Below are 27,541 nucleotides of genomic sequence, written 5' to 3'. Positions count from 1 at the left end.
CCTGGGCTAATTTTTGATGGGCTAGTTCCGCATCTTCTGGGGGGTACGAGGCAATTTAATTGCGCCACCTAGCTTACTGGGAACTACAGCGAAAGTCAAGCCGTATTACAGCGCGATAAAAAAGACAAAGTTGGGCATCTTGAATAAACATTTTCAGATATCCCCTATCTCCTTGGCCGCTCTGACTCGAAGCCGTCATGGATGCCAACGCGCAGCTCGAGACCCTAGACATCGATCAGATTGAGAGGGTACGACGACACGACGCCAACAAACATGTCCCTGTCCTGATGCTAATCCGGCCCTGTTGTAGCTAGTCGTGAATCTCTATGAGCCGAATCAACCAGCCGTCATCGCAGCAACTCAAGCTACCTTGACTCAGCTCCAAAACTCACCGAGAGCATGGTCAATAGCTCGCGACCTGCTGGCCCGTGCCGACGATAAAGTCAAGTTTCACGGTGCCCTGATCATCATAATCAAGTTGAACACAGAGAGGTGAGGAGCCCAGTCCCCAGTCCAGCAGTCCCCATACATCGTGCTCGGAAAAAAATGTTTACTGATTCACAGCAGTTCATCACTGAGCGACAATGATGCGACAGAACTTCTCTTGAATCTTGTAGGATGGTATCTTGAGTCGTTCTCTAAAAACAGCACACCCTTGGTGACACGCAAGCTTGCCTCGGCTCTGGCTACTTTCTTGATACATCGACACCAGGTCTGGCACCGGTACATCATCCACCTTGCCATGTGCATAAGTTCAGGGCAGGCCCATCATCCGGGTATACTAAAGGATTCTGAAGCCCCTGCGTCAGCGCTGAACAATCTAGATGGCACTTCCCTTCAAGCTATTCTTTGGGTAGTTCAAAACGTGATGGAGGACGCATCAAAGCTCGACCTCAACTCGGAACAGAAGTAAGCACGTTTAATATGCCCTCTGCGCACCTTAGTGATATCTAACCTTGCCCTAGTAATGGTCTTTACAATACACTACGCGAGAGTGTTTCCGACGCAGTGACGCTCATGTCTAGATCTATGATGCCTCCTGTGGCCACCCTCCGCACATACGAGGATGCCACCAGGTGCCTACAGGTATGAGAAAAGTGTACCACTCTATCTGAGCGGTGTAGATCAGTATCGAGGCTAACAATCTTCATCTTAGTCGTGGATTTGGTTCTCTCAACGAGTTTCCTCCCGAGACAAGCTCTTCATTGATGCGCTACGGCCCCTTCTTTCCATTGTCATTGACGCCACGCCAAGTGCTCCTGCCGATTTCACCATGGAGTTGCTGACCGATATCCTCCAAAACTTTTCCAGTCTCTTTACCGAGGAGCATTATGGCATGCTTGCCACTCTGCTCACTGACCAATGGGCTCAGGAACGTCACCAGAATATCCTGCAGGGGGACCCCGAATTCGACGCGTTCCTTTTCGGGCAACTTCTTCTGGCTTTTGGTGAATCAAAAGTTGAGGCATTAATGCGCGGCGCCGACAATCAAAGCTCAGGTATTCTGCTCAGTATATGTGAGCTTCTCACAGCTGAAGGATATCCAGCTGTTGAAAATAGGATCTTTGTGCCCACCCTGGAGTTTTGGTCGACGTATGTTGAAACTCTTACAGATGAGATGTATTCTGCAGATTTGGGCCCGGAACAATGGGTTAATTCTGCCATCTCTTTTGCCATGCAGGCTGTGTCCAACGCTTGGCAGAAAATTTCGTTCCCGCCCCCTGATGAGTTCTCTCAATGGGATACAAACGACCGCACGGGGTTTATCGACGCTAGAAAGGAGGTGGCGGATCTTTTGCAGTCTATATACGCCCTCGCTGGACCCCGTATTGTCTTCACATTCGCCGAGCTCCTTGTCACATCCCTAACCCAAGAGTCCTGGCCGCAGGTTGAGGCTGCCGCATTTTGCCTTGGTTCGCTTTCCGACTGTGTCAGGGACGACGCGAGGTGTGACGATGTTTTATTCTCGGTCTTTTCATCGCCACTCTTTGCCTCGCTCAGAGATAATCGGTCGGAAATTCCGCCTCGGGTGCGACAGACGTGTGTCTCTCTCGTTGAGCAATTTACAGACTATTTTGAACGCAACACCGAACTTCTCCCCTCTGCTTTGAATCTGCTCTTCAGTCTGTTGAACGAAAGTGGTCTTGCGTCACCTGTCTCTAAATCAATCCATCGACTCTGTTCTTCTTGTCGGCGACACCTATCTCCTGAGGTCTGGGTATTTATGGATGAATATCAAAAACTGGTGGAAAGCCAAAAGCTTGACTGTCTTTCTACGGAAAAAATCCTGGGCGGCATTTCTTGTGTCGCTCAAGGTTCGGTTGATGAATACCAACGCCTGGCAGCCTTCAGAAGGATACTTGCCTTCGTCGAGGAGGACTTGGCGGTGTCTACGAAGTCACTGAAGTCCAAAAAGCCTGCAGGTATTCCATGCAGTCCGGGATCTCGATGCTTGGATGATGTTGGAGTCGAAAGCCCTGCCCTTCACATGGCAGTTAGGTCACTTCGGTGTCTAGTGGCCATGGGACGGGGCTTTCAATCGCCCTCGGAAGGACCCATCGAAATAGATGGCGCCTCTCGGAGGACCCTGCCTGGGCCAGAACTAGCTGAGATCCAGAGACAGGTTTTCAGTGTTATCCTCCAGGTTGAATCTACATTCTCTGCGAGCGTGGAGGTTGTGGAGTTGATTTGCAGTATCCTTCGCACAGGGTTCTCCGAGTCCGAGGCCGGACCGTTTGTGTTTCCACCTAGAGACATAGCTCGATACTTGACGGAGCATGAAACTCAGACCCCGAGGATTGGCGTCCTAGTCAGCACTGCATGCTCTTTTGTCAGCTCCCTCGAAAAGCATGAAGAATTCTCTGGAAAGAAAGAGGTGCTTTCAGACATCCTTCTCTGGGTAATCAGTCTTCTACGAAATGCCCAAGGTAATCAACTTCTTTCCCTTAGTACTTGTTTTTTTATTCTAATGGCCCAACTAGATCCTGAAAGCGATACGGAGCTTTCTCACAACGCGATCGATTTCTCCAGCCGCCTGATCTCCAAGAGCCCTCAGACCCTGCTTCACTTACAACCATTCGATGCTGCGGAGTACCTCTTCTTGTTCACCCTGAAAGTTCTCAATGGAAAGGAGCCCTTGCCGAAGGCAGCAGCAGCAGACTTTTGGGTAAGCAACTCGCTACTCCTGCTGTCTTTTCAATATTCCAAGAAGATGGCACTTAAGGTGACACTCAAGACCGGCTCTAACATGGTCTCTCAGGTTTCTTTCATGAACATACCGCAGAATGAAACTGCTAACTTCATGGCCATGCTGGGTCCGTTGCTGACCCAGAGCCTGGCGAGAAACATTGGTGGGAACGCATCTCGAAGTGAGCTTGATAGACTTAGTGAACCTATTAAGAAGCTTGTGAGTCGGTATCCTTCAGCGAACGCCTGGTTAGGCTCAGCGTTGAACGACCCTTCGTTTCCGAGTACTAAAGTCACTGCGGAGCAAAAATCACTCTTCATCAAGAAACTGATCAGGTAGGACCGATATCCCAACTCTATACATGACCTTTGCACTAACCGCACATCACAGTCTCCGCGGATCACGGGCCACGAACCAGCTGATTAGAGATTTTTGGCTGGCAGCGAGAGGGTCCAATTTTGCTTATGTATCCTGAGAGTCTTAGGTCTTTCCATTATTTTCTATATGAACATACATATCTTACACTCCGTCTTAGATCATATATCCGTCCGCAGTATGTGTATTTTTATACAGCTCCCCTTATCTAGAAGAGTAAACAAATGGTTCACAGCCGAGTCTCTGCTATTGACGCTTTTCTCGAGCGAGGATCAAAGGCCACGGGCCCAAAATGATCCCATTCCCATTGCATCCCTTACAATCTCCATGGTTTCAGCGGCACTCTCGCTGGCTTTGCGAGTTCCATGCTCTTCAACCTTATCAAGATAGCCCTGGTCAGAGTTCAGCAAGCTTGAGTAGCGCTCCCTGACGCCTTTGAGGCCTTCTATTATGGCGTCTGACACCATGCTCTTGAGCAGGCGGGGAGAAAGGTCGCTGTAGTCCTTAGAAAGTTCAAGGGAACTCCTAGATTGCGTATCAAAAATTGACCAAACATCAAGGAGATTGGATATCCCTGGCCTCTCCGCCACATCGTATGAGATACCCGGGATCGAGTCCGTCATGGCCAAATTGATCTTCGTTCTGATCTGTTCTGGGGTATCCGTGATGAGGATTCTCGACTTCTCTGATTTGGCCGATTTCGACATTTTCGATTTCGGGTCGTTCAGCGACATAACACGGTGGACGGGTGCTTTTGTTTTGTTAGCATTACGTTAAATTGGAAGACAATCCCCCAAGGGCTGGTCTTGACATACGAGTAAGTGTCTCGGGAGGGACCAAGTGCTTTCCATAGGCGTTATTGAAGTTACTAACGCATTCGCGGGCAAATTCAAGGTGTTGCATTTGATCGTGACCAACCGGAACATGAGTTGCCCTTGTTTTAAGCGTTAGCTTACAAGACCGGCATCATTGAGTATTGTCGTCACATAATACCTATGCACAAGGATGTCCGCAGCCTGAAGAACAGGGTAAGAGAACAGTCCCAGTTTCAGCTGGCCTCCAACGCTCTTATCTTCAAGCGTGGACGTCGAAGAGACGTTGAGTTTCGACTAATTGTTTTGTGTTAGCAATGTCCCGTCAGTCAAGAGTTTATTGTTCACAGGTAAGTGGTCCTCGGGGAAAGAAAAATGCTTTACCTTCCATTGTGTCATCCGTGAAAGATACCCCACGGAGGCCGTACAGCTCAAAATCCACATAAGCTCAGAATGAGCAGGAACCTATGAATAGTCAGTCTCTGCTATGTCAGGTCGGAAAGGCTCTCACTAACAGTTGACTGGTAAAACAAAGTGCAACGATCTGGGTCAATCCCAATAGCTAACAATGAGGCAAGAGCTTCCCTTTTCCAACGTGCCAGCTGCTCGGGCTTCTGCGGCGTCGTGATAGCATGGAGATCGACAATGGAGTAGATGAGTTTCGTAGAGCTGGGCTCGCTGTGTTGAAGATTCACCCACTGTCGCAGGGCACCAGCATAATTGCCTAGATGAGGAACGCCGGTAGGCTGGATCCCAGAGAATACGACCCGCGTCAGGCTGCGACCCGAGTTCAACCCCATTGTGCCGTTGCCAATTGGGCGTACCGAGAATCCAAGGGTTGCGAGCTCCACGACAATCTTTGCCAGGTAGATAATGGATAGATACTCGAACCTGTTATTGCCAGTTACGGGTCTTCCGTTAGCCGGCTAGCTCTAATTGCAATTTAAGGAGGACCAGTTGTGGAGCAGATGACTGAAAATGCAACGATGTGCTTGCCCACATGGCACGGTTCGCGTCAAAACCTGAGGCTACCGAGACCGAGCCATACTGGCTTGCTCATGCATCTATCCGAGTTGTTCCGACAGTTGGGGGTCGCAACCAGCCCTTGATATTGAACCTGATAACCCTTCTACCAAATTGACAGAAATATACTACTTCATGTACACTCAATAGCTGTGTAAATCCAACGGGGCCCAGCATAGCTTAACATAATATACACAGGGGAGAGGGAAGAAACCATAATACATTTTGCTGCTGCTAGTACTAGGTAGCCTGCATACATGAATAATACAACCCTCCTGTGGGTTGCAGGATGACCCAAAGAGTGGACGAAAAACCGATGCCACCTGAAAGAATAACAGGTCTGCTTTTATACACTATTACTCGGTCGTTCCCGCAGACCAGACGCCTCCTTGAACTGACGGCTGCTCAGGAGTTCCTTCACCATTTCTGGCGACCCGATGGGCTTGTCCATTTGACCTAGGTGTGCCCATGTCGACTCGCAGTCTCCTAGCTGCTTCTGTATGTCATCCTCCAATGACTTCCCAGCCTCGAGATCGCCGAACTCCCACATGTTGGCCTTCATACCAACGCCATAGTACTGGTGCTTCCGCAAATAGGCAAGCCACAGCTGGACCGTCTCGGGGTTTCCATCCTTGATCTGGATCAGACGTCGCAGTGTAATTCTTTCGAAATTCTCCTGGGACTTCTTGAAGATAAAGTGACTCCTAGGAACGGTCCATCGCTGGATGATACGTGGCAGCGGAATAGGGCCAGATGCCGGCAAGCCAAGGTAATAAGCTGCGCGCAGGGCAAAATCGGCAAAGAACTCCAATGGCTGCAAGCTGTATGATCGAAGCTGAAGGTCGCATGAGGGAATTCCATACTTGGGTTCGCGCTTCAAGGGCTTGAGGTGAAGGGCTTCTATCGATCGAGGGAGACGGGGCTCCTGGGCGTTCTTGTTGGTATCCGCGAGTTCATTCAAGGCTTTTCCAGAAAATGGCGCCCTGCAGACGGAGCATAGTCAGTATAATCCTCCCAGCTAGTCACAGGTAATGTCAGAACAGAGCGTCCATCAAACATACAACGAGGCCTTCGTACGCCGCAACCCCCATTGTGAGGTAAGTCGAGATTTCTGCGCGAACGTTGTGCTACGAAACGCAAAAATTAAGTTGCAGTCAGTGCTGCGGTATTGATATCGCATCAGTGACTGAGCAGCTGGACGGTGCATGGTGCCTGTGCTTTTGTGTGTCGTAGCTCGGAATGTTGATCGTGCATCCGTAACGTACCTCATGGGAGAAAGAAATTCGGATGCGCTCAGTCGCACAGACCCGTTTATGATTAGTCAGGTAGCAAGATCCCAAAGGAGTGTCCTTGCTACCTGCGTTGGTACCTCTCATAATACAGATAGTGTTACGGGATCGATACAAACGCACGGATAAATGAATAATTGTTACTGTTAATTTGAATAGGAGAGGAACTACTAGTATGCTTATTAGTGGGGCTATAATGATGTCTTTTTTTTGATGTACCGCACGATATCAACACTAAAGATAACAACCAACATACATATAAAACTTCATCAGCGTGTATGATTGACACTATTTACAAATCTGAGCTCATGGGGAGTTACTCGATCTGTTTGGTGTGTTTCTATACTAATGACTTTGGTATATAAAGTGTGACTATGGAATATTCCGCAGTTCTTGAAGACTGACGTGGACCTAAAGTTGCCTCCTACCTTATCTGGGTAAAGTCCAGACGCGCTCTAGGGGCCTCAGCCATCGGAAGCGAACAGATGAGACAAGGCAAGATGATCTCCCGCCGAGGGATTTTGTGGCACTTGAAGGACCAGGGGTTCACCAGCTGTAACCGTCCTGCCCACCAATGGCTTCTGTCATCCTTGGGTACACGTAGCCAGACTGGTGTCACAAACTGCGATCGCCCAGTAAAGGCGGCTCTACGTAGCTGTAGCCGTGTTGAGTAGGTGTTTGGGCTGAGGTTGGTTGATATATATTCTGAAAACAAAGGTCCTCAGTGTCGCTCAGCCGTTGTTCTTCCTCCGCTGGGACATCACCTTCTTGTAGAAAGCCTTCTTGCCACTTGTCTTAGTTTTCTGAATCCCGGCATACTTGGCGCGCATTTTCGTGTCATTGTTCTGGACAAGCGCCTCTTGTAGCAAATTTTGCTTTCGTTCTTTGCGGGTCAACCTGCCACTGAAAAAGTCGGTCGGGCCAGCTACAATCTCGCCGACTTGGGAATACTTTGGCGGATCTGCCCTCAAGGACTTCCTTTGCTGTCTCGGGTCTAGAATATTTCGCATGCGCAAAACCTGCCAATCTCGCTTGAGCTCAGGAGTCAACTCGGTCTTTGGGAGGTTGAACCAGTCTGATCCTGCGGTGTCCTAGTATCTTGTTAGCTTGACTGTGACCGACAAGGCGATTCAAAATATTTTAGTTGCAATCCAACCAGGAAAAAATTCCGATGGCAGTATTCAGAGTAACTATGAAAGAAAGAGATCATAAACCACGGGACGATGTCCAAAACGGACGGTACCACATGTCACATTGCCGCAAAGGGGCTGTTTTTCATCATAAATAATCAAGTATCGGAGGAAGGAGATTATGTAGTCCTCTTACTTTTATAATTTTTTTGTTTTTTTGTGCCTGGCGCACTGACAGCTTCTCCTTGGAATCATCAATTGAAGGCAGGACCTGTGCATCTTTCTCCGGCAATTTGTCGACAACTGTCGAAGCAGATGGAGTGCCGCGAGCAAGTCGCTGTTCTGCGTCCCGCAGTATATCATCAACACTGATGTCTGTGATTGCCTGCATGATAGAGGTTTTTAACGGGAACGGATCGTCGGATTTCATTGGTAGGAAGAAAAATCTCCCAGAAGTTAAGAAGTTGGGTTGCAATAGAAGAAGAGAAGAGGGAAAAAAATTATAAGCAGGGTAGATATTTAGGTGGGGACTCTGAAGTATTTCTGCCGCCATTTGTCTATTATGGTAGGCGGTGTGATAACGTGTGTGGCTTGTATGCCCCTCTTTCCAGCCACGGTCCACAAAAGACATGTTCATGGGAGGCGTCATGCTTTGTGCCCAATGGACTAACTCCCCCAACCTCCACACCAACCAACCAGTGTTGCGCGCGTTTGCGAATCAACAACATCAACGCAACATGGAACCCCAAACTGCTTCCGCCCCGACGCATGCCCAGCAGGGTCGCGCTGCCCCAGACTATGATACAAGACAAGGAGGACATTATGGTGAGTTCTAGATCCTGAAATACGTACATTTTTCTACCTCCACTTCGCGACAACGGAGCTGACCATGGATCCACGCACCATAGGCGCTTGCCAAACAGTAAAGCTCCCGACCTTTCGACAACGCGTCGCATGCATTCTAACACATTTTACAGCTCGCGGCCCAAGGCTATGCTCCAGCAGAATTATACACCGGACCATGGGCGAACGTATGTAACAGCCCAGGGATGCCAAGCAGTCAGCCCGCATTGCTTTCGTGATCGCTGATTTCATTTTTAATTTTGAGACAGGTCCACCAAGGATTGTCAGGCCAATACAAAGACATCCTTACCACTTACTGGCAGCAGACTATCAATCACCTTGAAACCGAGAAGCACGAGTTCAAAATTCACCAGTTGCCACTTGCGCGAATCAAGAAAGTCATGAAAACTGACCCCGAAGTCAAGATGATTTCAGCTGAAGCGCCCATATTGTTTGCGAAAGGATGCGACATCTTCATCACAGAGCTATCAATGCGGGCTTGGATACATGCCGAAGAAAACAAGCGGCGCACCCTTCAGCGATCAGATATTGCATCCGCACTGGCAAAGTCTGACATGTTTGATTTCTTGATTGACATCGTTCCTCGAGAGGAAGCGTCAAGTCATGCGAAGAGAGCCAACGCACAGCCTGCAGCTCCACCAACAGTTCCTACAGCTCCTGGTCAGCCTTCGATGCCGGGGCAGCATGGTAGTATACCCCAGCCAGGGAACCATTCTTCCCACCCGCTTGGCCCAGGCGATTATATGGGTAGCCACGCCTTGGCTCCTGACCAAGACTATCGACAAGCTGCCAACATATACCCTGGTCAGGTCCCTCCTGGTCCTTCTCCTTCTTATAGCCAAGCACAGGCACCAATGTACGGCGAGATGGAAGGAATTTACCCTTACCCAACTATGCAACCTCAACAGGTGAGATAATTGTATTCTCTTGCACTATTTTTACTTTAAACCAAGCTAAATGTTTCCCTTTTCTAAGGCACCAATGTCCTCGGAGGACTTCGACTAAACTTTCATTCCGTGGCTTGTCTTGTCAGGGTTTGCTAAACAGCAAATTAGAACTCGAACCTCAGCAGCTATCGGCAGGGTATTATGTTGTGGTTAATCCCCTGGTCCTAGGGTGGATCTTGGTACGGTGTAATTCAGCCAAGAGCCCTCACCCCCGAGTTCTATGTTTCCCGTTGTGCCGGAATCGCGGATACTTTTAATGGATTATGTTTTCTTTTCTTTTGTTCAACCGCGTGATCATTATCGGGACGGGGGTAAAGACCTCAAGAAAGGAGCTCACTTCATCATCCCAAAGCGAGAGGAGAAGTTCGATAGTGGTGCGCTCCTAGCTGGTGCCTGGGAGATAGGGGTGAGCCTAGACACTGGGTTAGCACATACTGTTCATGGTTATTGTATTTGATGAAACGTACTTCTCCAGGAGTATTGGCCCATTAAGAGCATCCACCCGCCCATACTTCTTATTGCGCGTTGATACATCGAAGAACTCTTCATGATTGTCGGATTGCATAAGGTTGATGGTCTGCTGCAGCTCGTCAAGGTTCTCTCGGAGCATCTGCCCGTTCTCGAGGCTATCCACGAATTCTGTCAGGTACTGCGCATCCTGCGCGAGTGCCGCAACACCGTGAGCATTGATGTGCTTCACATCCGGGGAGAGGGGTAAAGCCTAGCGACATGGTCAGCTCTGAAGAACAGATTTATGTGTAGATCAAGACGCGTACTAGTATCTTATTTGCAGCGTGACTCAGAGCATCAAAATATATCAGCTCCTTTATCTCTCTGGGCAAGCCGAGGAGCGTGGAATTCATGATGTTTGACAAATATCGAGTCAAAGTCTGCATATAGTTGCTGGGCTCAGACGTGACTGCACTTGGGGTCCTGCATCTCACAGTCAGTGGTGAAACCCGTAAACGATCGCCATAAAAATGATTGACAAACCAATCGTATTCTGCAGTGTCCACAAGGTCATCAATTTTGGAGTTGACCAACTCAAAGATGCGCTTCTCTGCTGTCTTCTTGTTGTTCCTGAATTCTTCAGTGGCATTCAACTTCAACGGCCCGCCTGCGGAGGACGACGATCTGGCTCGGATCAAAAGCTGTTCGAGTTCTTGACACGCCGTTTCAAAATGCTCCAAGTTGATAAGGATCTGTACAATTTGACCCAAATATTGAGAGCTCAGTCGGTCGACCAGGGAGCGGCAGACTTTTTCCGTCAGAAGCTCGTCTAGAGACTGCCGCAATCGTTAGGCATGATTTTATTCAACTAGTTTTTGGGTGAGAATTACCTTTTTCAAGGTGTCGTCGATGACATCGGGGTGTTGGAAGTGGTCGTCGGAGAAAAAGTAGAACTGGTTGAGGAAATTTCGTATATCGATACAGCACAGGGGATACATCTGCGAGAAAGGCAACACGCAAGGAAACCTGGTTGACATTAGCACATGCACCATATCTATTGGCTGTTAGACTTACGTGAGCTCGCCTGCTTCTTTATCTTGGGAGAACCAGCTAACGTTGACGACTTTCTCGTATTCCTCGAGGGTATTAATGGCCATCGGCATGTAATCGTCCGTGAATACAATCTTGAGCTATGATTAGAGAGCTTCATGGGTACATTGACACTGCGAGAGCTGCTTACCTCTTGAAAATCTTCGCTGAATCTCCGTTTCAGAAGCTCTGCATATTTGTCGAAAAGCTCCAGTAAAAACGCGTCCAGTGTAGTGACAGAGTATCCCCAGCCCTTTTAATGGTAAGTTGATTTGCTCAGCGAAATAGGAATGAGTCGACTGTCGCATATATCGACATACCTCCATAGTTTGAATGAATAGGGAGATAAACGTCTTGATCTTGAGAAGTACCTCTGCATTATTAACCTCGCCTAGAGCTTTCGAGGTCAGGTTAATAGCAGCGGTGCACATTGACTCCCAAAGCTCCTCCACCTGTTCTCATTAGACAGGTAATGATGTAGGGAGGATGTGGCACTTACATCTGCTGTCGAGCGCAGTTGGGGAGCGCGGCGCACGGTTGCTTTCTCGATGATGGCAAAACCAGCAATACCTTCAAGTAGGCTGCTGAGGGAAGATTCATCCTCGGAGAGAAGACTGACTGAGGTGGGGAGCAATAGATCTTTCTGCTGTCTTCTTGTGGCAGCGTATTCTGATCGGAATCGCTCACTCTGACCAAGAGCATCATGGATATGCAGTGCTTCGAAAAGAGGGGTGAAATCGACTTGGACCTCGTCGTTGTCAAGGACATCGAACTCTTCGCTTTCGTCGCATACTAGCTCGATTGGCGAGTTGAGTTTAAATTTTCCAAGGAAGTTATCTTCCTCAACCCTCTTCCTCTGCCTTGTTCTTCGCATCTCCGTGTGGTAAAAGGCCACTTCACCAAGGAATTGGGAAGTTTCGCGGATTCGAAACAGCCAGGTATTTAAGTCACTCATGACAGCTTCCGAAATACCCTTCTGAGAGGCCGGAATGGACTTTTGAATCACATCGGCCAGGCGGTTTTGTGTAGCATATCGATTCTGAAGTATTGGCACAAGGTGTTCGTTCTGCAAATCATCCAAAGACTTGAGAGCTGAGTAATACTTCTTGCGACGAACGAGATCGTGAGCATGATTGACCGCATGCAAGATCCCTAGTGACTCCTTCAAGGCATTTGACGCATCCGATATATTTTGGCGAACAGCTTTTGTGTTGACGAGCGCGCCTTTTTGCTCTGCTAGCTTTTCAGTGCTAGATTGAATAGACTGGTTGAGCTTGAGGATCTCGCCTGTCAGGGCCACTGTCCCCTCTCGAACTTGCTGCAGCCGGCTGACCGAATCGAGGAACTCTTCATGTTTCGTCAGACCGATCCGTTCAATGTCGGCCTCTCGTTCATCGGAATATCGGCCTAGGCCTTGTACCAAAGCTGGTGTGCGGTTAGAGGTGGCGGCATCTTTCAGTACAGGTATCAGTTGGTCTAAGAACTCGGAGTCGGAAGATGAAAGAATTATCTGCCCATAGTTATAAAAAGTCAGTTGATGTTCGCGTGCTTGGCGGAGCAGAGTTCCAATTCACTTTACCTGCGGAATTGCAGAGGCGTAGTCGTCGAGTGCCAACGGTCGTCGCAGCATACCGAACTGATCTTAGAGTAAATTGACCCAATAATTTCTTTTTGTTCGCTGCACTCACGTTTACCGGCTATAATGCGCAAATCGAGATGTCGAGACTGCCGTGTTCGCGAATCTTTAGTCACTGTCGAAATTACGCGAGGTGGCCAAGTATTACGTCGTACGTGCTGAGATGATCGCTATAGAGTAAGCAATCAACGTTAGCCCTTCGCCTTGCACGGACCATGGTAGAGTTATAGTCAATCATACAATAGCTTAGGTAAGCGGGACTCGACTACAACAACGTCGGATCCGTCCTTCCCAGTATAGACAATGACTAAGAGTATACACATACATACCAGCAGACCATAAGACATATAAAAGAGAATATGACCTCTTTTTATATAATATAAATCCTATAATAATTGTTACGGCCCGTTATGCGACCTTTACGTGTACCCTACATTTTTCCTTACTCATTAACGTTACCCTTACTTACTATTACGACCCGTTATGCGGCCCTCACGTGCACCCCACTTTTTCAACATAACCACACCATTAACGTCCACACTAACTAAGGAGAGTGTCACGACTAGGTTCACTCTACGAATAGTGAACCATTAATAAACTAAGTGTTACGGCCCGTTATGCGACCTTCACGTGCGCTCCACAAATTCCTTACTCATCACCACCACCTTCACTTACACACAACACAACCAACCCAGCGATCACCTTAATCACCTAGCGATCGCAGTGATCACCAATCTAACAATCACTTTAATCGCCTAGCGATCGTAGCGATCACCCCTTACGATCATTACGCCCACTCAATGATCGCCTAGTATATAGTTAACCTCATTTCTATAGCCTAGTCACTCTTTACCTAGCTATCAATAATATAGTCAACGCTTCTTTTAGAACCCTAGTTCCTTCTACAATTAGCACCTACGACTATAACTACCTTATTGCTTAGTACGATATCCTAACTGTCTCGTTACATAAAACGACAACTCATCTCTGCCTACCCTGTAGCTCAGAGTTGAACCTAACCGTCACATCCGGACCTTAGACGTGCGTTTTTCCGACATTATTCCTATGGTATGTCTGGCAGTAGACGCAATCACACTATGTGAACAAGCAAAGCTTGGGAGCTATTACGAGCCACGTCAACATTACTAGTAGTGCTTCATATGTTATTGGCCACTAGAGTATTCTGGTATTATAACCGGGGATACGGCTGGAATTTCTACGAGATTAATGAATGCTAGCATAATATGAGATGGGAAATCGATGAATATGAACTAGAACAAAGGAGAACGTTAACAGCTGGTTGCATATACCATACTAGAAGTCGAGCCTTGAATGATAAGGAAGCTTCCCGTGCAAACATCGTAGAAGGGTTCACTGGCCTATACAGGAGATAACATTTTGGAAGACTGCTTTCCATTCTGTTTCAAAAGGACAGGAAAAGAAGAAACTCACATATTACTTACCTCGTTTTCACTCCACCCCACTGGCCCGAGGGGAGCGTTCTGATGTAGGCAAGAGCCATGTGTTGGGCAGGTCTTTCCTGCCACTTTTTTCCATGGGTTCGTGCCTCGTTCCTTCCTTCACACCGGGAAAGTAACTTGCGCGTCATTATTGTTTGGCGAATCCCACCATCTCTCTCGGCTTCCCACACACATCTTGTTGATTGCTCTTGCCTTGTATCTTCTTTGACGTGTAGGTCACACTGCGAGGCGTGGGGTGTATTAGCCAATATCATCATTTTCGGATCACTTTTCTAGAGGAAGGTCATTTCCTCCGATCAAAGCCTCTCTTTCTCCTTGGGATCACACTGTGCTGTGTCATTTTCACCGATCGCCTGCATAGGCTGTTGGACGTCGCCCCAGACTGACAAGCAAGCTCTCGCCTCTTATACAAGCTTGGAAATACTGGTAGGAACTTCATTCTTTAAATCCTGACATTGGTACAATGGTCGATATTCGCGAGAAACCGCCGAGCCCCCCCTCGCCCCTTTCCTCCAGCGGGGAGGCCGATTCGTTCAAGGGGACGCCGGATACCACTCGCTTGACATCCCTCTCGCCAGATGGTGGCTCATCCGAGTCGACCAAATGCATCCAGGGATCAGGTATACCTGCAAAGATGTCAGCCACATTCCGTTTCAGCGAGGGAGGATACTATGTTCCTCTCTCTCCTGCGGACAAGGATCCTTTCATCACTTCCGGTCCAAGGAAGGGACTGTCACCAACAGCGTCCGCCTTCGAGCCATTTTTGATCAACAGAGGCCCATTAACCTTGAGGGCCGGAAACGTTTCTCCTGTTCTCAGTTCAGATATAGGGGTCCATAGGGTTCTCCATGTATCCTGTCGCACCGCATTGTCTGTTGAACAGGTAGAATCCTCAGTTTCAGTACGATCTTCCATGTTTCCATGTCATGCACCTAGTGTACCACCCTACTGACAAACTTACGCACCAGGAGCTTCAAGAGAAAAGCATAGGGGCCTATGGAAGAAAGGTCGTCAAGCAAGGATTCTCCGGCAGCATTGTCGTCCAGTTCGAGGATATACGGGATGCAAGCACCACCCACCATGTGCTCACATCCCAGCATCGGGACTGGGAAATTCGCTTCGTGGATCCTGTACAAGCTGACAAGGTGGCAATAAACCGTTATGCTTTCATGGACACTACACTCACACATTTTTTTGTAGGCTCGACTACCATCATTTGGAACTGGCACCCTCAGCTCAGGCCAAATTCTCGTTCTGGCAGCCGTGGAAGAACATCAAGCTACAATTGATACTCTTCGAGCCATTGATGCGGTGAAGAACGGCCTTCAGCAGCACGGCCAGCTTTATGCATTTTCCAGGCTGACACCGTTTCCAAATGGCTCATTCAACGCTATAGCAGAGTTCTATAACGTTTCAGCCGCCCTTGAGGCCTTGACGAAAGGCACTAGGTATTTCCCAGTTGATGTAAGGCGACCGCAAGTCTATCTCTCGGGGTGTAGCAAAAACTGACATATTATTCGTATAGGGAGCCCACCTGAAGCTTTCGTTGGAAAACTTTACAGCATCCTCTATCTGGGAACTTGAGAATTCCCTACAGCGAATCTCACTCACCGGGATGACTGCGAACCAAGACCAGCAAAGCACAAACGTGACATCTACTCCATGGAGGACTACTTCTGCCAGCGGCCAATCTCAACCAGCTTTCCCGATGTACCCTTTGGTGTTCCAATCGCCCTTCGGATTTAGCACTCCGTACATGACCGAAATCTGTTCTGGTCGGGGAAGCCCAACGTCGTCGATGCCCTCAGCATTCCTAAGCATGGGATCCATGTATCGGGCTCCTCCTTCCCCCGCCCTCACTTTGCAGAACAACCGGAGCCCATTCAGATCTGTCACAGTTCATGTGCCAAATGACACTCGCAGGGTCAATGCACTACGTGGCAATCGGCCCCATAATCACGCTGCAAGTCACCATAATCATGTCGATATTCATAAAATCCGAGAGGGGATCGATGTGCGAACTACTGTATGTAATCCAGGTATCGAAAATGGACTTGCCTGACACATTATAGATCATGCTTCGAAACATCCCCAACAAGGTTGACCAGGTCATGCTCAAGCGTATAATTGATGAGTCTAGTTGGGGGAAGTACGATTTCATGTATTTGAGAATTGATTTCGCCAACGACTGCAAGTATGTAGAACTTCCCGAACTTTTACTGCATATTAGGATCGAGTTGCTCACAATATTACAGTGTTGGCTACGCATTCATCAACTTCGTTGATGTAAGTTTGCGATGCCATAATCGAAAAGGGAACGTTGAGCTAATTATGCAACAGCCTTTAGATATCATCGATGTAAGACTCACACCGAAAACCATACCCATCGTTGACATGCCAGCTAACAATCATAGTTTGTTGATGCTCTGGGTAACCAGCGGTGGTAGGTTTCAGCGGCGCCTCGAAGATGTTAGGAATCTACAGCTGACCTGTCTCAAGGAACTGCTTCAAGAGCGACAAGGTGGCCGAGATTTCCTACGCAAGTGAGCTGTCCCCTAATACCATGCGCTCTCCTTTTCCAAAAACATTGCCATTGCTAACGGATTGCAGCTATCCAGGGCAAAGATTGCCTCGTGCAAAAGTTTCGCAACAGCTCTGTCATGCTCGAGGCACTCCATTATAGACCGAAGGTCAGTCAACAAAGGAAAGGCGGTACAACGACTCATACTTACTCTCATATTTGTAGCTTTATTACACATCTAATGGCCCACAGCCAGAGCTCGCAGGCCAAGAAGAGACGTTTCCCGAGCCGGACAATCAATCAAAGATGAAAAGGAGTTGCGAAAATGCCGAACACGTTGGTAAGTATTCTAATTTTTCTCTGAGAACGTGGCTCTTCGTTTCATCCCTGTTAGATTCTGTCATTGTTATCATACTCATATTATATCTTACAGGTCTTTTTACACCAAATGCTGGTCAGCATTTCCGTGATGAACAGCGACGAAGACGCTCCCAGTACGATCGTGGGACTCGGCTTGCGGCCCTTGAGGAGTATGACTATGAACCGTCGACTCAACATATTTATGCGCCGTCCAGTCAGTGAAGAGAGATCTTGAGTCCTTCAGGGAATCATTGTGTACAGAGCTGGGGCGTGTGATATTCTACGGGAAACACCAATCTTGGCGCCATCTCCACAAAACTGGCTTAATTCTTTTGAAGTTGCTGTGCTTTGCTTCATAGACTACTTTCTCTTGTGCCCTCATTAGAAAGGAAAAAAATAGTGGCAATGCGATGTGTACTTTACACAAGTTTCTATATGTAGGATAGTGAGATACAAACTGAGGTGCATTCCTTGTGGTTGAACAATATCGTAGAACTATAGTTAACGAACTTAGCCTTGCTGTTATGTTCACTCCATAATGAAAGTTACAAAAAAGACATCTATGATAAGAGTAATTGCATTCTCTAATTATCGGGGAGATGATGGGCGATTAGGAGGAGAAGGGTATTCTGGAAGCGCCGGGAGAGGTTTCCTGGATTGGCTGTGTTGGTATGCTTGGTATCGTCGAGGAGTGGCATGCAAATCGAAGCTACTCGCCGGTACATCGCAATGGGACGAGTCTGCCGTGATAGGGGGTGTATGTGGCGGAGAAATATGAGCCGTGGTTGAGAGCACATCGTCGTCTTCAGTGCCTTTTACCGCAGATTGGCTCCCGGGATGGGATGATGCAGCGTCCATCCCGTAACCCATCGTAGACATTGCATCTGGTGATGGCCCCGGCGCATAGCCATCCAACGGACGAGATGCGGTAGCACCATTCTCTAGCAGGTCATTCTCACTCCCAGGGACAAACATTCCACTTGCGTGACGATGTGACCGAGGACCGGAATAGTTAGACCCAGAGCCATGTTGATCCATCAATGGCGCCAAGTATGAGATGGGCACACCTCGCGAAAAGATGACCAGAAACAAACAACATAACAACAATACTGCTTGAACGATGGCCATCCTTTTCTGAAACACCACTTCGTCGGCCAGGAGATTCAAACGGGAACTCAGGGCGACGATGTCACGGTCAGCCTGCTTCTTCTGACTTTCGAGGGCAAACACAGTAGATTGCCATATCTGGTCGTACTGATCACGCATTCCCCGCATCTCAGCCATGACCGTCTCATTTAAAGTGTCCAAAAAGTTGGCTACTTTGGACAGCTGCTTTTGTTCCCCCTGGTGGAATGCTTCCTGCATATACTTGGAATGATCTTCTAGATATTGAAGGGAGAGTGTGAGGTTGGATTCAACATTTTGCAGCCGTTTTGTTATAGCGTTGAAGAAGCCTTCTTGTACTGGGGGAGATGCGGTTGAGGCGCCACCAGTTCCCGGATTCCGGTGTTTTACGCCAGGTGTAACAGTCGTTGAGGGCCTAGTTGTGGGAGTTGTATGATTGCCCGGTGTCTCCGTTGAGGCCGTTGAATTTCCGAAAGTGGAGTTGGATTCAGTACTAGGTCGGGGATTGACAGGGGTGTTGGTAGACATCGTTGGAGTTGTTGTTGACGAAGGCTTAGAGGTCCTGTTCTGATGAGAACCACTTTGCTTTGGTTGCGTCGAAGAAGCCGCGGGTTTATCATCCTCTTCTCCTTTTTGCACACGGTCCTGGTTCGGCTCTTCAACCGTGGTGGTGGTGGTGGTTTGTCGTAATTGAGCTATCCCACCATCCTGAGCCTCGTTTGTACTTGTATAGTCATAGAGACAGAACTGGCCAAAAATGACTGTCGGCGAAATTTCCCAGAGAGTGAAATTCAGACGAGTTTCAGGCTTTTCTAAGTCTGACGAATCTTTTGTGGCTTCAATATTTGCTTCTTTCCGTGTCTCGATTTCCAACCTGGCAGCCCTAGCTGACTCCTCGGCCTCGATTTGTAGTTCCTCATCGCGAATAGTCTCGGTGTCTTTCCACGAATCCAGCATGCGTGAACCATGTATACGCAAAAGTGAAACGGGACAGTAAAATTCGTTTCCGTAGTGCGTGAGGAACTCAATACGCACATATTTCGCCCATATCTGTGGGTTTTCTATGAGGAAAGCTTGAACATCGCGAGAATTGCGAGCCTCAAATGTCCCAATGTCTCTCCACCGTTCCAATTTGACGGGGTATCGGTCACTGACGCTGACCCGGAAATGGCGAATCATGCTTGAAAAAAACTCGAAATTTGCTAGCACGACCGTGTCAATGAGGACATCGTCGCTTAATTCCACAATCACGTATTTGCTGTCCACGGAACACTCCAATAGCATATATGAGTCTTTGTTCTCCACCAAAATAGCTTTGGCGTTCTTCGTGCTTCGTCCGGTTTTGAGAATCGTTGCGCCAGCGTCGAATGAAGAATAGGAAAATCGCTCTTTGCATGTCTTCCCAGCATCTTTGCTGAGATGCAGGAATGGCCTCTCGCCATCTTGTATAGCATCTCCAGGCTGGACTCCACTCGCCTCATCTGTTGAAGGAGCCACCGAAGATGGTGTATCGGCTTTCTCCTGATTCAGATACTTCTCGAAGTCCAGAGAAATTTCATCCTCCTCGCCTAGCCCATAGTGGCCCATGTCCGGAGGATCTCTTACCCGACCTTGGCTACTGGTGGCTTTTCGAGAACGCAGATCCTGGGGGTCCTGACCTGTTTGTCGAAGCATCATCTCTTTCCAGTCTTCAAATGACATGAATGAAGAGTCACCACTCTTTTCTGCCGCGGCTTCCGTAGGTTCCGCTCCATTATTGTTTGTTGAGGACACAACGGGGTCAGTAGGACCGCCGGAATTCGAATCGGTAGTAGTAGTGGTAGTGCTGTTGAATCTAGGACTGGATACCGTAGGAGTCGCTTCACCATCGTCGTGGGCATCGCCTTTACCATCAGTGGCACTCCTCCACGTACTTGTTGGGCAAAGCTGTGGTAAGGTGTGTGTGATGTAGTTGATCGTATGCGCTTCGCATTCATTTATGTTGGAGGGTGTCGCGCTGCCACCGCCACTGTGGCCTTCGGGTTGTCCATCGTACGCAGTAGCTGCGAGTATGAGCAGTGCCAAGCTCAAAAGGTATCGAGCCGTACACGACAGCACCATGAGCATTATGTTTTAGCGAAGGAAAACAATAATATCCCCATCCTCTAGGTGTGTCGGTATCAATAGTCGTGGTGTCATTGGGGCTGGATCTCAATGAGAATCGTCAAAAGCGAGAGCGACACTTGGAGAAGAGGTGAGCGCGCATTGGTCCGCAGTGGACCCGAGCGTGAGTTGTCATGCGCTAAGTACCTTATGGAGTGCTCCTCGTGCCATTGTATCAAAGGTACTTATGACGTACCCACTGCGGATACACACAAACACTCCATGCTTGACACTAAACCCGAGAGACTTGGTGAATACATATTACGAATGAGCACTTTCCGCTCTATCATTGCCATTCTAAGGCCACGACAGTCCAAAAATAAAGCAAAATGATGCGCATGGGATGGACATACGAGTGAGCTGGGCCCAACAAGCCGCAGTGGCGAAAGTCCAAGAGTGCATCCAGTCTAAAGCTAAACCATTTCGTCACTAATACTTTTTTTTGTGCCGAGACTCGTAAATCCTGACGTCAACGGCCTCGACACGAAGATCCGCTGCATGATATATAGCAGGTTTTGGGATATGAAGTAAACTACGATGTGACCAAGGCTCAAAAGGTATAAAGAAGGATGAGAGCAACGACCTGTGAAGAGTTGGATGGTACTCGCTCACACAACACAAAACCCTTTTTTTTTGACAGTCGAGCTTCCGCCCAACTGTGTGAGTCACTGTTTTTCATACACAACCGTGCCGTCACTTAAACATTACTTCTCCGAAAAGAAGCAGCCATGTCAGGCCCAGGCTCAATCTTTGAACGCAACCGGGCCAATTCCATCTCCGGTCAGATACAACTATGGAGAGCCATGTGCGACAGTCCCGACGCATTGGATGAGTTTTTCAACGATGATGCTATTATCATTGAAACAGATGGCACCATATACTCGAAGAAAACTTATATTAAGCGCTTCCAACCATGGGCATCTTACAATATTACGAGCAACCCTGAGTTTGTGGAGATAGACCTGATGAGTGCTGTGCTTGTGTACAGTTTGACTATTTCAAAGGAAAACAATAGCACTCCAATCCAAGCGGTATGCACAGGAGTTTGGCGTCAAGGGGCTGGCGGCGATTGGAGATGCTGTGCACAGCACATAGCAGCAACGAAATGATTTTCCCATGTCTTTTTCTACATTTTTTTTTTAAAAAAATTTCAGATGATTCCAATAGGTATCTCATATTCAAGTATGACACTGGGAAGTGCTGGGGATATGATGTGGTAGTAAAACTCGAGCGAAGCCTTTTAATTTCAAATACATTAGGCCAAAGTATGGTATATAGTGACCGCTAAGAATAAGTATGTTAGCTATCTACGTATAAAACCGGCTTTATTGCTTTCCCATTTTATGGACTGACTACCTACCATTGATGTTATTACAACGAAAACCTGTTTTCTTCGACTTGTATCTCATCTTTTTTTATATATAGAATACTCACGATTTGTAAACATAAAAAGCTTCTTTACAATATAAAACGAGAGAAAAGATATTTTTTCTAGAATAGTTGGCCAATTCAAACAAATGCAGAAGCACCGATATCAATGTTTGATTGGAATGATCCCCGGGACTCACGAAATTTAAAACAGCCCAAATATACAAATATAATATATTGTAGGAGCTCACAGTCAAGGGCACTATTTCCTAGCTTAGATGAATCAATCAAATGGTGTCGGAGCTCTAAGCTTTCAATTATTATTAAGTAGTCGGATTGATTTTGTGCGTTTGCTCTGCTTGTCTCCCCTAGTCGAATATAATGAACCTGCGTTACCTAAAATATGATTGTGCTACTCTTTTGAAAACTCATGCCATCAAATCTGATTGTGTTTATTTGGTATTTTTTCTTTTCTTCGATATGATGATTGTAGCATATATTGCTTTTGTTCTCACGTCTATAACCTGTACTTGCTTTATTTGAATTTGTGTGGGTTGAATGATCATTGGCTAGAGTTTGATTTTTCACGGAAATATTCGTTTAATATCCTTTTTTACTGTTTGAAATATCCTAGACTAGAACTTCGTAGCGTTATAGGATTTTTCCGAGTATATTAGTAGTAAATCTTTCACTGAAGTAATTTTGATAGTTATTGAAAATAAATTCAATCGCACACGGTGTTCTCTCAGTTTCATTCTTGTGAAGCAAGTAATATAATTAATATAACACTGATTGGTTGTTAAGGCAGCCAATTTCCATATTTACAAGTTATCTACATGCTATGATACATTTTGTAAAATAGTATAAGATATTCTGTACTTTTATTATACTTTTGGCTTTCTTTTGTTTGCCGTTTGCTGAGAGACCCACTATATTTATTATGCGCTCTCCACTAGTTCTTGAGGTTTTATACATTTCCTTTATTGGGTAGATACCGGAAATGATCTTCGTGGACTTTCATGTTGCTCCGAAGGATCAGACCGCAAATGAACATGTTTCAATTCTTCTCAGCTCCATCAGCTGAGTGGTTCTCCGTTGGTGTATTATCCTCGTATCCTGAGATAGGTGTCGATGATTACACTTTAATAGAGCCCAGGCCTTGCGGGAATAGCCAACGCCCAGGCTGCAAGATCTTCCACATTCCCAAGGGCAACATATCTTCTGGGCGTGAAGTTCTCACGGACGACTTCAGAACTCCCCCGTCAGCACCAGACTTGAAGGAGCAGGTCATAGTGTTCCGGTACAGGGGCAAGATCCATGCCATTGATCATGTGAGGGTTTGCTAACTTGGATTGCTTCTATTCATTCAATAAGGCTAACGAACTGTCCAGCAATGTCCTCATTCGTCATTTCCATTATCTAACGGCGTACCTTTTGATATTGAAGACTTCGGGGTTGTCCTTAGTGCCGGGGTCACCTGCCCGAAACATGGATGGTCCTTCGACTTATTTACGGGCATTGCAGATCGTGGAAACTACAAGCTTCATATCTGGGAAGTGCAGATACGAGATGTTAGGGGTTCGGAATCTGCTAGTGATTCCTCAGAGAATCCTGAAAAGGAAGTGTGGGTTAGGCGGAAACAGAGGATAGGATAAATAGAGTATTATCTCGTATATTTCACCCACGATCACACCCCCTGGTAGCACGGTAAACTTTATGTCTACATCGTAGCAAAACTATAGCAAAACTCATTAATAAGATACGTTCATTAGACATTAGGTACCGTAGGTTTTGCAAGAGGAGATATATGCAACGTGATCACTTCTTGGTCAAAGAATGCCAGTTTCTAAGGATATTCATAAGGGTGAAGACATGTATCGTCGTTCCTAGGAACGCTCTCAGGTTAGTGACATCCGGGTTATGGCTATCTTATCTCCTAACATGCTCTCGGTGAACGCAAGACACGGGAGGATGAAACATGGACATTTGTAGGGGCTTCATACACCCAGCGGCAGTGAGAGGTGGCAGGTTTCTCGCTGGAGACAGATTGTATCTACTATCCAGGTCCTGTCGACTCAAAGCGGCTGAGGAAGAAATGGAGGGGAGGATCCGATTAGATATGCGGGAAGAAACCCTGGGCAGCAATGCTAATCGCATCACTGTCGAAATTACCATTTGTACGGGTGTCGCCAGAGGTTGACGAGTGGTAAATGCGCCGCTCCCACACCTTGAGGATTTTGGGATGGTCCAACAGTATAGAAGGTAGGTTTTTTGCGTGGTATTGCCCGACATCGCATCAGCTACATATATTAGTAGCGAATTACGCCACCACCAGAATGTGGCCGCTTATTACACATTGCAACTTACATATATTCCATTCGCTTTGCTACATTCGACTCACACAGGCACTATAATGTTGAGTTGCTGCCACTATCTTCTAACTCCATGACAACATGGTCCTCCCGTACCCTAACCCAACCATAGGCCACCTTGCGGCGGGTGGGAAGTCGGGATTCTGGAGCATAGAACATCACGTGCACTTGATAGAGAGGTTCTTACCATGCTTTTTCGTACCTCTGATTTTCTTTTACCTATTTAATCTGTCATGGTAAACTAAGTGTTTTGTCTTCCAAGAGGGCGAAAGTCTAATTCACCGGTGGCATTCCTGAGAGAGCCGCCCTATGCAAGTAAGTACACGAACGTCGTTGCAAAGTAGTTGTCTATTTTTGGCTCCTGGACAGTTTGACCATTACCGACCTGTGGAAGCCGAGTATGTTCCGAACATCTGTCAATGTAGCGCGCATGAAGGAAATGACCCTCAAAAGGGCAATACTTTTAGGGACCCGGCCCGTAGGAGAGACAGTATTAGAGAGGAGGAAATTCACCCCGATTAAGCAAGGGTAAATGGTAGTTGGAGCAGGAAATAAGACCTGCATTCTTAGTCGCTTCTCAACTTCGTAATTTTTTTGGCCTGGCTATAAGATTTACTCAATTAGTGAAAGAAAAAAAAACTTTGCGGAAATGACATTGTAGATAAAAGCCCGTGGTGATACTCTGCCGGCGGCGCTGGCCGGCGGCGTCTTTAGTCATCGTAGTTTATGAATAATGAACAGCGTCTTTATGTGGCGCGATATACAATTGAGAATAGGCGCAATCGAAAACTTTACCTACTACGACTACTCAGGGTTGATAGAGACAGACGCCCCCCCTTATCAAGCTTTCTCCCAATACATCAAAGCAATCTCGTCCACTTACTTGGTGATTTCGTACGTATAAAGGCAGGAACGGGATGAAGAGTAACGCGGAGAGTAGCTCCATTCAACCGAGCGGGGAGCGCGGGAATATGAGATATGTTGTTACATACTACCTCTGTGATACTACTCAAACGGGATAGTTGGTACCGTGAACCTGCCTTATCTTATAGATAGCTAATACTGGACTGTATAAACAATGAAGGCTTGTGGGCCTTACCCCTCCACAGAAAGGATAAATATACACAGTCATATGAGGGGTATCAGATATCAGCAACGTTTATTAACCCCTTCAATTGAACTGACTTGGCCTATACCAAGCCATCGCAATACATTGATACTTACACGCTAAGATTGAAAGTCGGATTTCTTGGAGAATGACATGGCAAAAGATAGCCAAGGAGCACGTTGACCGTGTAAACGCGGCCATCCCCAAAGAATGGCGTATCGACAAACCCGTCGATGGGGTCTCAGTCATGGCCGTCCCCAAGACCAGCGGGATACTGACGCCGCAGGAGGTTGAGATAACCGAGTCAACGGCAACAGACCTGGTGAAGAAGATGGCTGCGCGTGAGCTTTCATCTGTGGCCGTGACTACAGCATTCTGTAAAAGAGCCGCCTTGGCCCACCAACTGGTAATTGAATCGCCCGAGTCGAATTGTTCCTCCCACAACCCTAGGTTAATGACGTATTTCGCCTCATATATAGGTCAACTGCTGTCATGATTTTTTCCCCGAACTTGCCCTCGAGCGGGCCAAGGAGTTGGATAACTACATCGGGATCAATGGAAAACCAATAGGCCCGCTGCATGGTCTCCCGATCTCCCTTAAAGACCAATTTCGCATCAAAGTGAGACGAAAGAACTACCCACCAATGCCCCTTGTTGAGCGAGAAAGCGGCATATGGAACTGATGTGATAATTCTGCCCAGGGCCTTGAAACTACCATGGGCTATGTCGCTTGGATTGGCAAATATGACACGGAAGACTCCGTTCTTGTCACTCTGTTATACAACGCCGGTGCCGTTTTCTTTTGCAAAACAAGCGTCCCCCAGAGTTTGATGGTCTGTGAAGTTGTAAACAACATCATAGGCCGTACTGTTAACCCACGGAATAAGAACTGGTCATGTGGTGGAAGTTCCGGCGGCGAAGGCGCCATGGTTGGGCTTCGAGGAGGCATAATCGGGATCGGTACCGATATAGGTGCGCTGAACTAGCTCTCTCGATATCGCAGCCCCCGAAGCGTTTTGACAGCTCATTAACCCCACTCCATAGGCGGATCTATTCGGATTCCCTCGGCCTTCAACTTCCTTTATGGCCTTCGTCCCAGCCATGGGCGACTCCCGTATGGAAAGATGGCAAATAGCATGGAAGGCCAGGAGACTGTCCACAGCGTCTGTGGTCCCTTGACCCATTCCATTGCTGACATGAAGCTCTTCATGACCTCTGTACTTGCTGAGAGCCCATGGTCCTACGACTCCAAAGTTATTCCAATGCCCTGGAGACAGAGTGAGGAAGATGCTGTCAAGGCCAAAATCGACGCGGGTCATCTTGTCCTAGGCTTTTACAACTGTGACGGCGAGGTTTGCCTCCCCCCCGACTATATAAAATGTTCAAAGTCCGTATGGTTGATATCCAGAAAAAAAACAGGTTCTCCCGCACCCACCCATTCTTCGTGGTGTGCAGATGGTCGTGGACACAATGAAGGCCGCAGGACACACTGTCGTACCCTGGGAGCCCTACCGGCATCCCTACGCGGTTGATTTGATCAATAAGATTTATGCCTCCGATGGTGGTACCGTATGTATTCATCAACCAGTTCTTCCAGCCATAAAAAACTCATATCTAACTTATTACGCCTCAATAGGATATCCACACAGTTCTCAAAGAATCGGGGGAGCCGGCAATTCCCAACATCTCTGACCTGGTCAACCCGGCCTTGCCCAAGGTCGATATGAATGAATTGTGGGATATCCAACTAAAGAAGTGGAAATTCCAAAGCGAGTATTTGGAGAAAATTCGGACATTCGAAAAGGACTTCGGCAAGGAGTTGGATGCCATCATTGCTCCCATTACTCCCACCGCTGCAGTCCGTCACAACCAGTTTAAGTACTACGGATATGCCAGTGCTATTAATCTCTTAGACTATACAAGTGTCGTTGTCCCGGTTACATTCGCCGACAAGTCCATCGACAAGAAGAACGAATCTTTTAAGCCGCTCACGAATATGGATGCGACGGTCCAGGCAGAGTGTAAGAATACACCTTGGGAATAACAAATTCTTGACCTATGACTTTTATTATACTGACAATTTCGAAACAGACGATCCAGAGGCATATCACGGTGCCCCCGTGGCAGTCCAAATCATTGGGCGGCGTCTGACCGAGGAGAGGGTGATGGCTATCGCTGGAGAGATCGGAAAGCTTCTGGGAAATGAAGTCATTCCCTGAGGAAATAGACTTGATCGCGTAGAATATGTGTTTGTCGTTGCCT

At 47.4% G+C, this 27,541-nt stretch overlaps 9 protein-coding genes across 9 annotated transcripts; 4 read left to right on the top strand and 5 right to left on the bottom strand.

Moving 5' to 3' along the window:
* Window positions 1-197: 197 nt before the first annotated feature.
* On the top strand, window positions 198-3,662 carry GMORB2_3057 (importin 13; the record flags this gene model as incomplete). The annotated part of the gene is made up of 7 exons (XM_035465033.1): window positions 198-248; window positions 311-492; window positions 565-909; window positions 966-1,086; window positions 1,157-2,927; window positions 2,982-3,522; window positions 3,578-3,662. The coding sequence occupies 7 exons, from the start codon at window positions 198-200 to the stop codon at window positions 3,660-3,662; spliced, it is 3,096 nt and encodes a 1,031-aa protein (XP_035318908.1).
* Window positions 3,663-3,834: 172 nt separating this feature from the next.
* GMORB2_3056 (tryptophanyl-tRNA synthetase) lies at window positions 3,835-5,174 on the bottom strand (the record flags this gene model as incomplete). Its single annotated transcript, XM_035465032.1, is given in 5 exon segments — window positions 3,835-4,313; window positions 4,378-4,513; window positions 4,519-4,671; window positions 4,759-4,839; window positions 4,890-5,174. Coding segments are annotated over 5 exon segments (1,134 nt in total).
* A 569-nt stretch (window positions 5,175-5,743) lies between these two features.
* GMORB2_3055 (small subunit ribosomal protein S10) lies at window positions 5,744-6,488 on the bottom strand (the record flags this gene model as incomplete). Its single annotated transcript, XM_035465031.1, has 2 exons — window positions 5,744-6,380; window positions 6,475-6,488. The coding sequence occupies 2 exons, from the start codon at window positions 6,486-6,488 to the stop codon at window positions 5,744-5,746; spliced, it is 651 nt and encodes a 216-aa protein (XP_035318906.1).
* Window positions 6,489-7,417: 929 nt separating this feature from the next.
* GMORB2_3054 (Fcf2 pre-rRNA processing) lies at window positions 7,418-8,207 on the bottom strand (the record flags this gene model as incomplete). Its single annotated transcript, XM_035465030.1, has 2 exons — window positions 7,418-7,777; window positions 8,013-8,207. 2 exons carry the CDS (start codon window positions 8,205-8,207, stop codon window positions 7,418-7,420), a joined length of 555 nt encoding a protein of 184 aa, XP_035318905.1.
* Window positions 8,208-8,705: 498 nt separating this feature from the next.
* GMORB2_3053 (uncharacterized protein) lies at window positions 8,706-9,597 on the top strand (the record flags this gene model as incomplete). Its single annotated transcript, XM_035465029.1, has 3 exons — window positions 8,706-8,738; window positions 8,794-8,847; window positions 8,929-9,597. The coding sequence occupies 3 exons, from the start codon at window positions 8,706-8,708 to the stop codon at window positions 9,595-9,597; spliced, it is 756 nt and encodes a 251-aa protein (XP_035318904.1).
* A 454-nt stretch (window positions 9,598-10,051) lies between these two features.
* Window positions 10,052-12,802, bottom strand: GMORB2_3052 (exocyst complex component 6; the record flags this gene model as incomplete). The annotated part of the gene is made up of 9 exons (XM_035465028.1): window positions 10,052-10,348; window positions 10,404-10,560; window positions 10,621-10,913; window positions 10,968-11,103; window positions 11,152-11,267; window positions 11,318-11,419; window positions 11,487-11,618; window positions 11,666-12,676; window positions 12,746-12,802. Coding segments are annotated over 9 exons (2,301 nt in total), but the record flags the coding sequence as incomplete, so codon positions are not given.
* Window positions 12,803-16,358: 3,556 nt separating this feature from the next.
* GMORB2_3051 (RNA recognition motif 2) lies at window positions 16,359-17,386 on the top strand (the record flags this gene model as incomplete). The annotated part of the gene is made up of 8 exons (XM_035465027.1): window positions 16,359-16,477; window positions 16,539-16,569; window positions 16,624-16,641; window positions 16,698-16,726; window positions 16,783-16,826; window positions 16,894-16,973; window positions 17,030-17,144; window positions 17,238-17,386. 8 exons carry the CDS (start codon window positions 16,359-16,361, stop codon window positions 17,384-17,386), a joined length of 585 nt encoding a protein of 194 aa, XP_035318902.1.
* A 1,396-nt stretch (window positions 17,387-18,782) lies between these two features.
* Window positions 18,783-20,395, bottom strand: GMORB2_3050 (Sad1 / UNC-like C-terminal; the record flags this gene model as incomplete). Its single annotated transcript, XM_035465026.1, has 2 exons — window positions 18,783-18,841; window positions 18,994-20,395. 2 exons carry the CDS (start codon window positions 20,393-20,395, stop codon window positions 18,783-18,785), a joined length of 1,461 nt encoding a protein of 486 aa, XP_035318901.1.
* A 4,509-nt stretch (window positions 20,396-24,904) lies between these two features.
* On the top strand, window positions 24,905-27,498 carry GMORB2_3049 (amidase; the record flags this gene model as incomplete). The annotated part of the gene is made up of 7 exons (XM_035465025.1): window positions 24,905-25,065; window positions 25,412-25,685; window positions 25,981-26,251; window positions 26,324-26,631; window positions 26,699-26,848; window positions 26,916-27,300; window positions 27,371-27,498. The coding sequence occupies 7 exons, from the start codon at window positions 24,905-24,907 to the stop codon at window positions 27,496-27,498; spliced, it is 1,677 nt and encodes a 558-aa protein (XP_035318900.1).
* Window positions 27,499-27,541: the final 43 nt, after the last annotated feature.

Source organism: Geosmithia morbida (assembly GCF_012550715.1).
Source record: "Geosmithia morbida isolate 1262 chromosome Unknown scaffold_16, whole genome shotgun sequence".
NCBI lineage: Eukaryota > Fungi > Ascomycota > Sordariomycetes > Hypocreales > Bionectriaceae > Geosmithia > Geosmithia morbida.
This window is presented reverse-complemented; position numbering and strand designations above follow the sequence as displayed.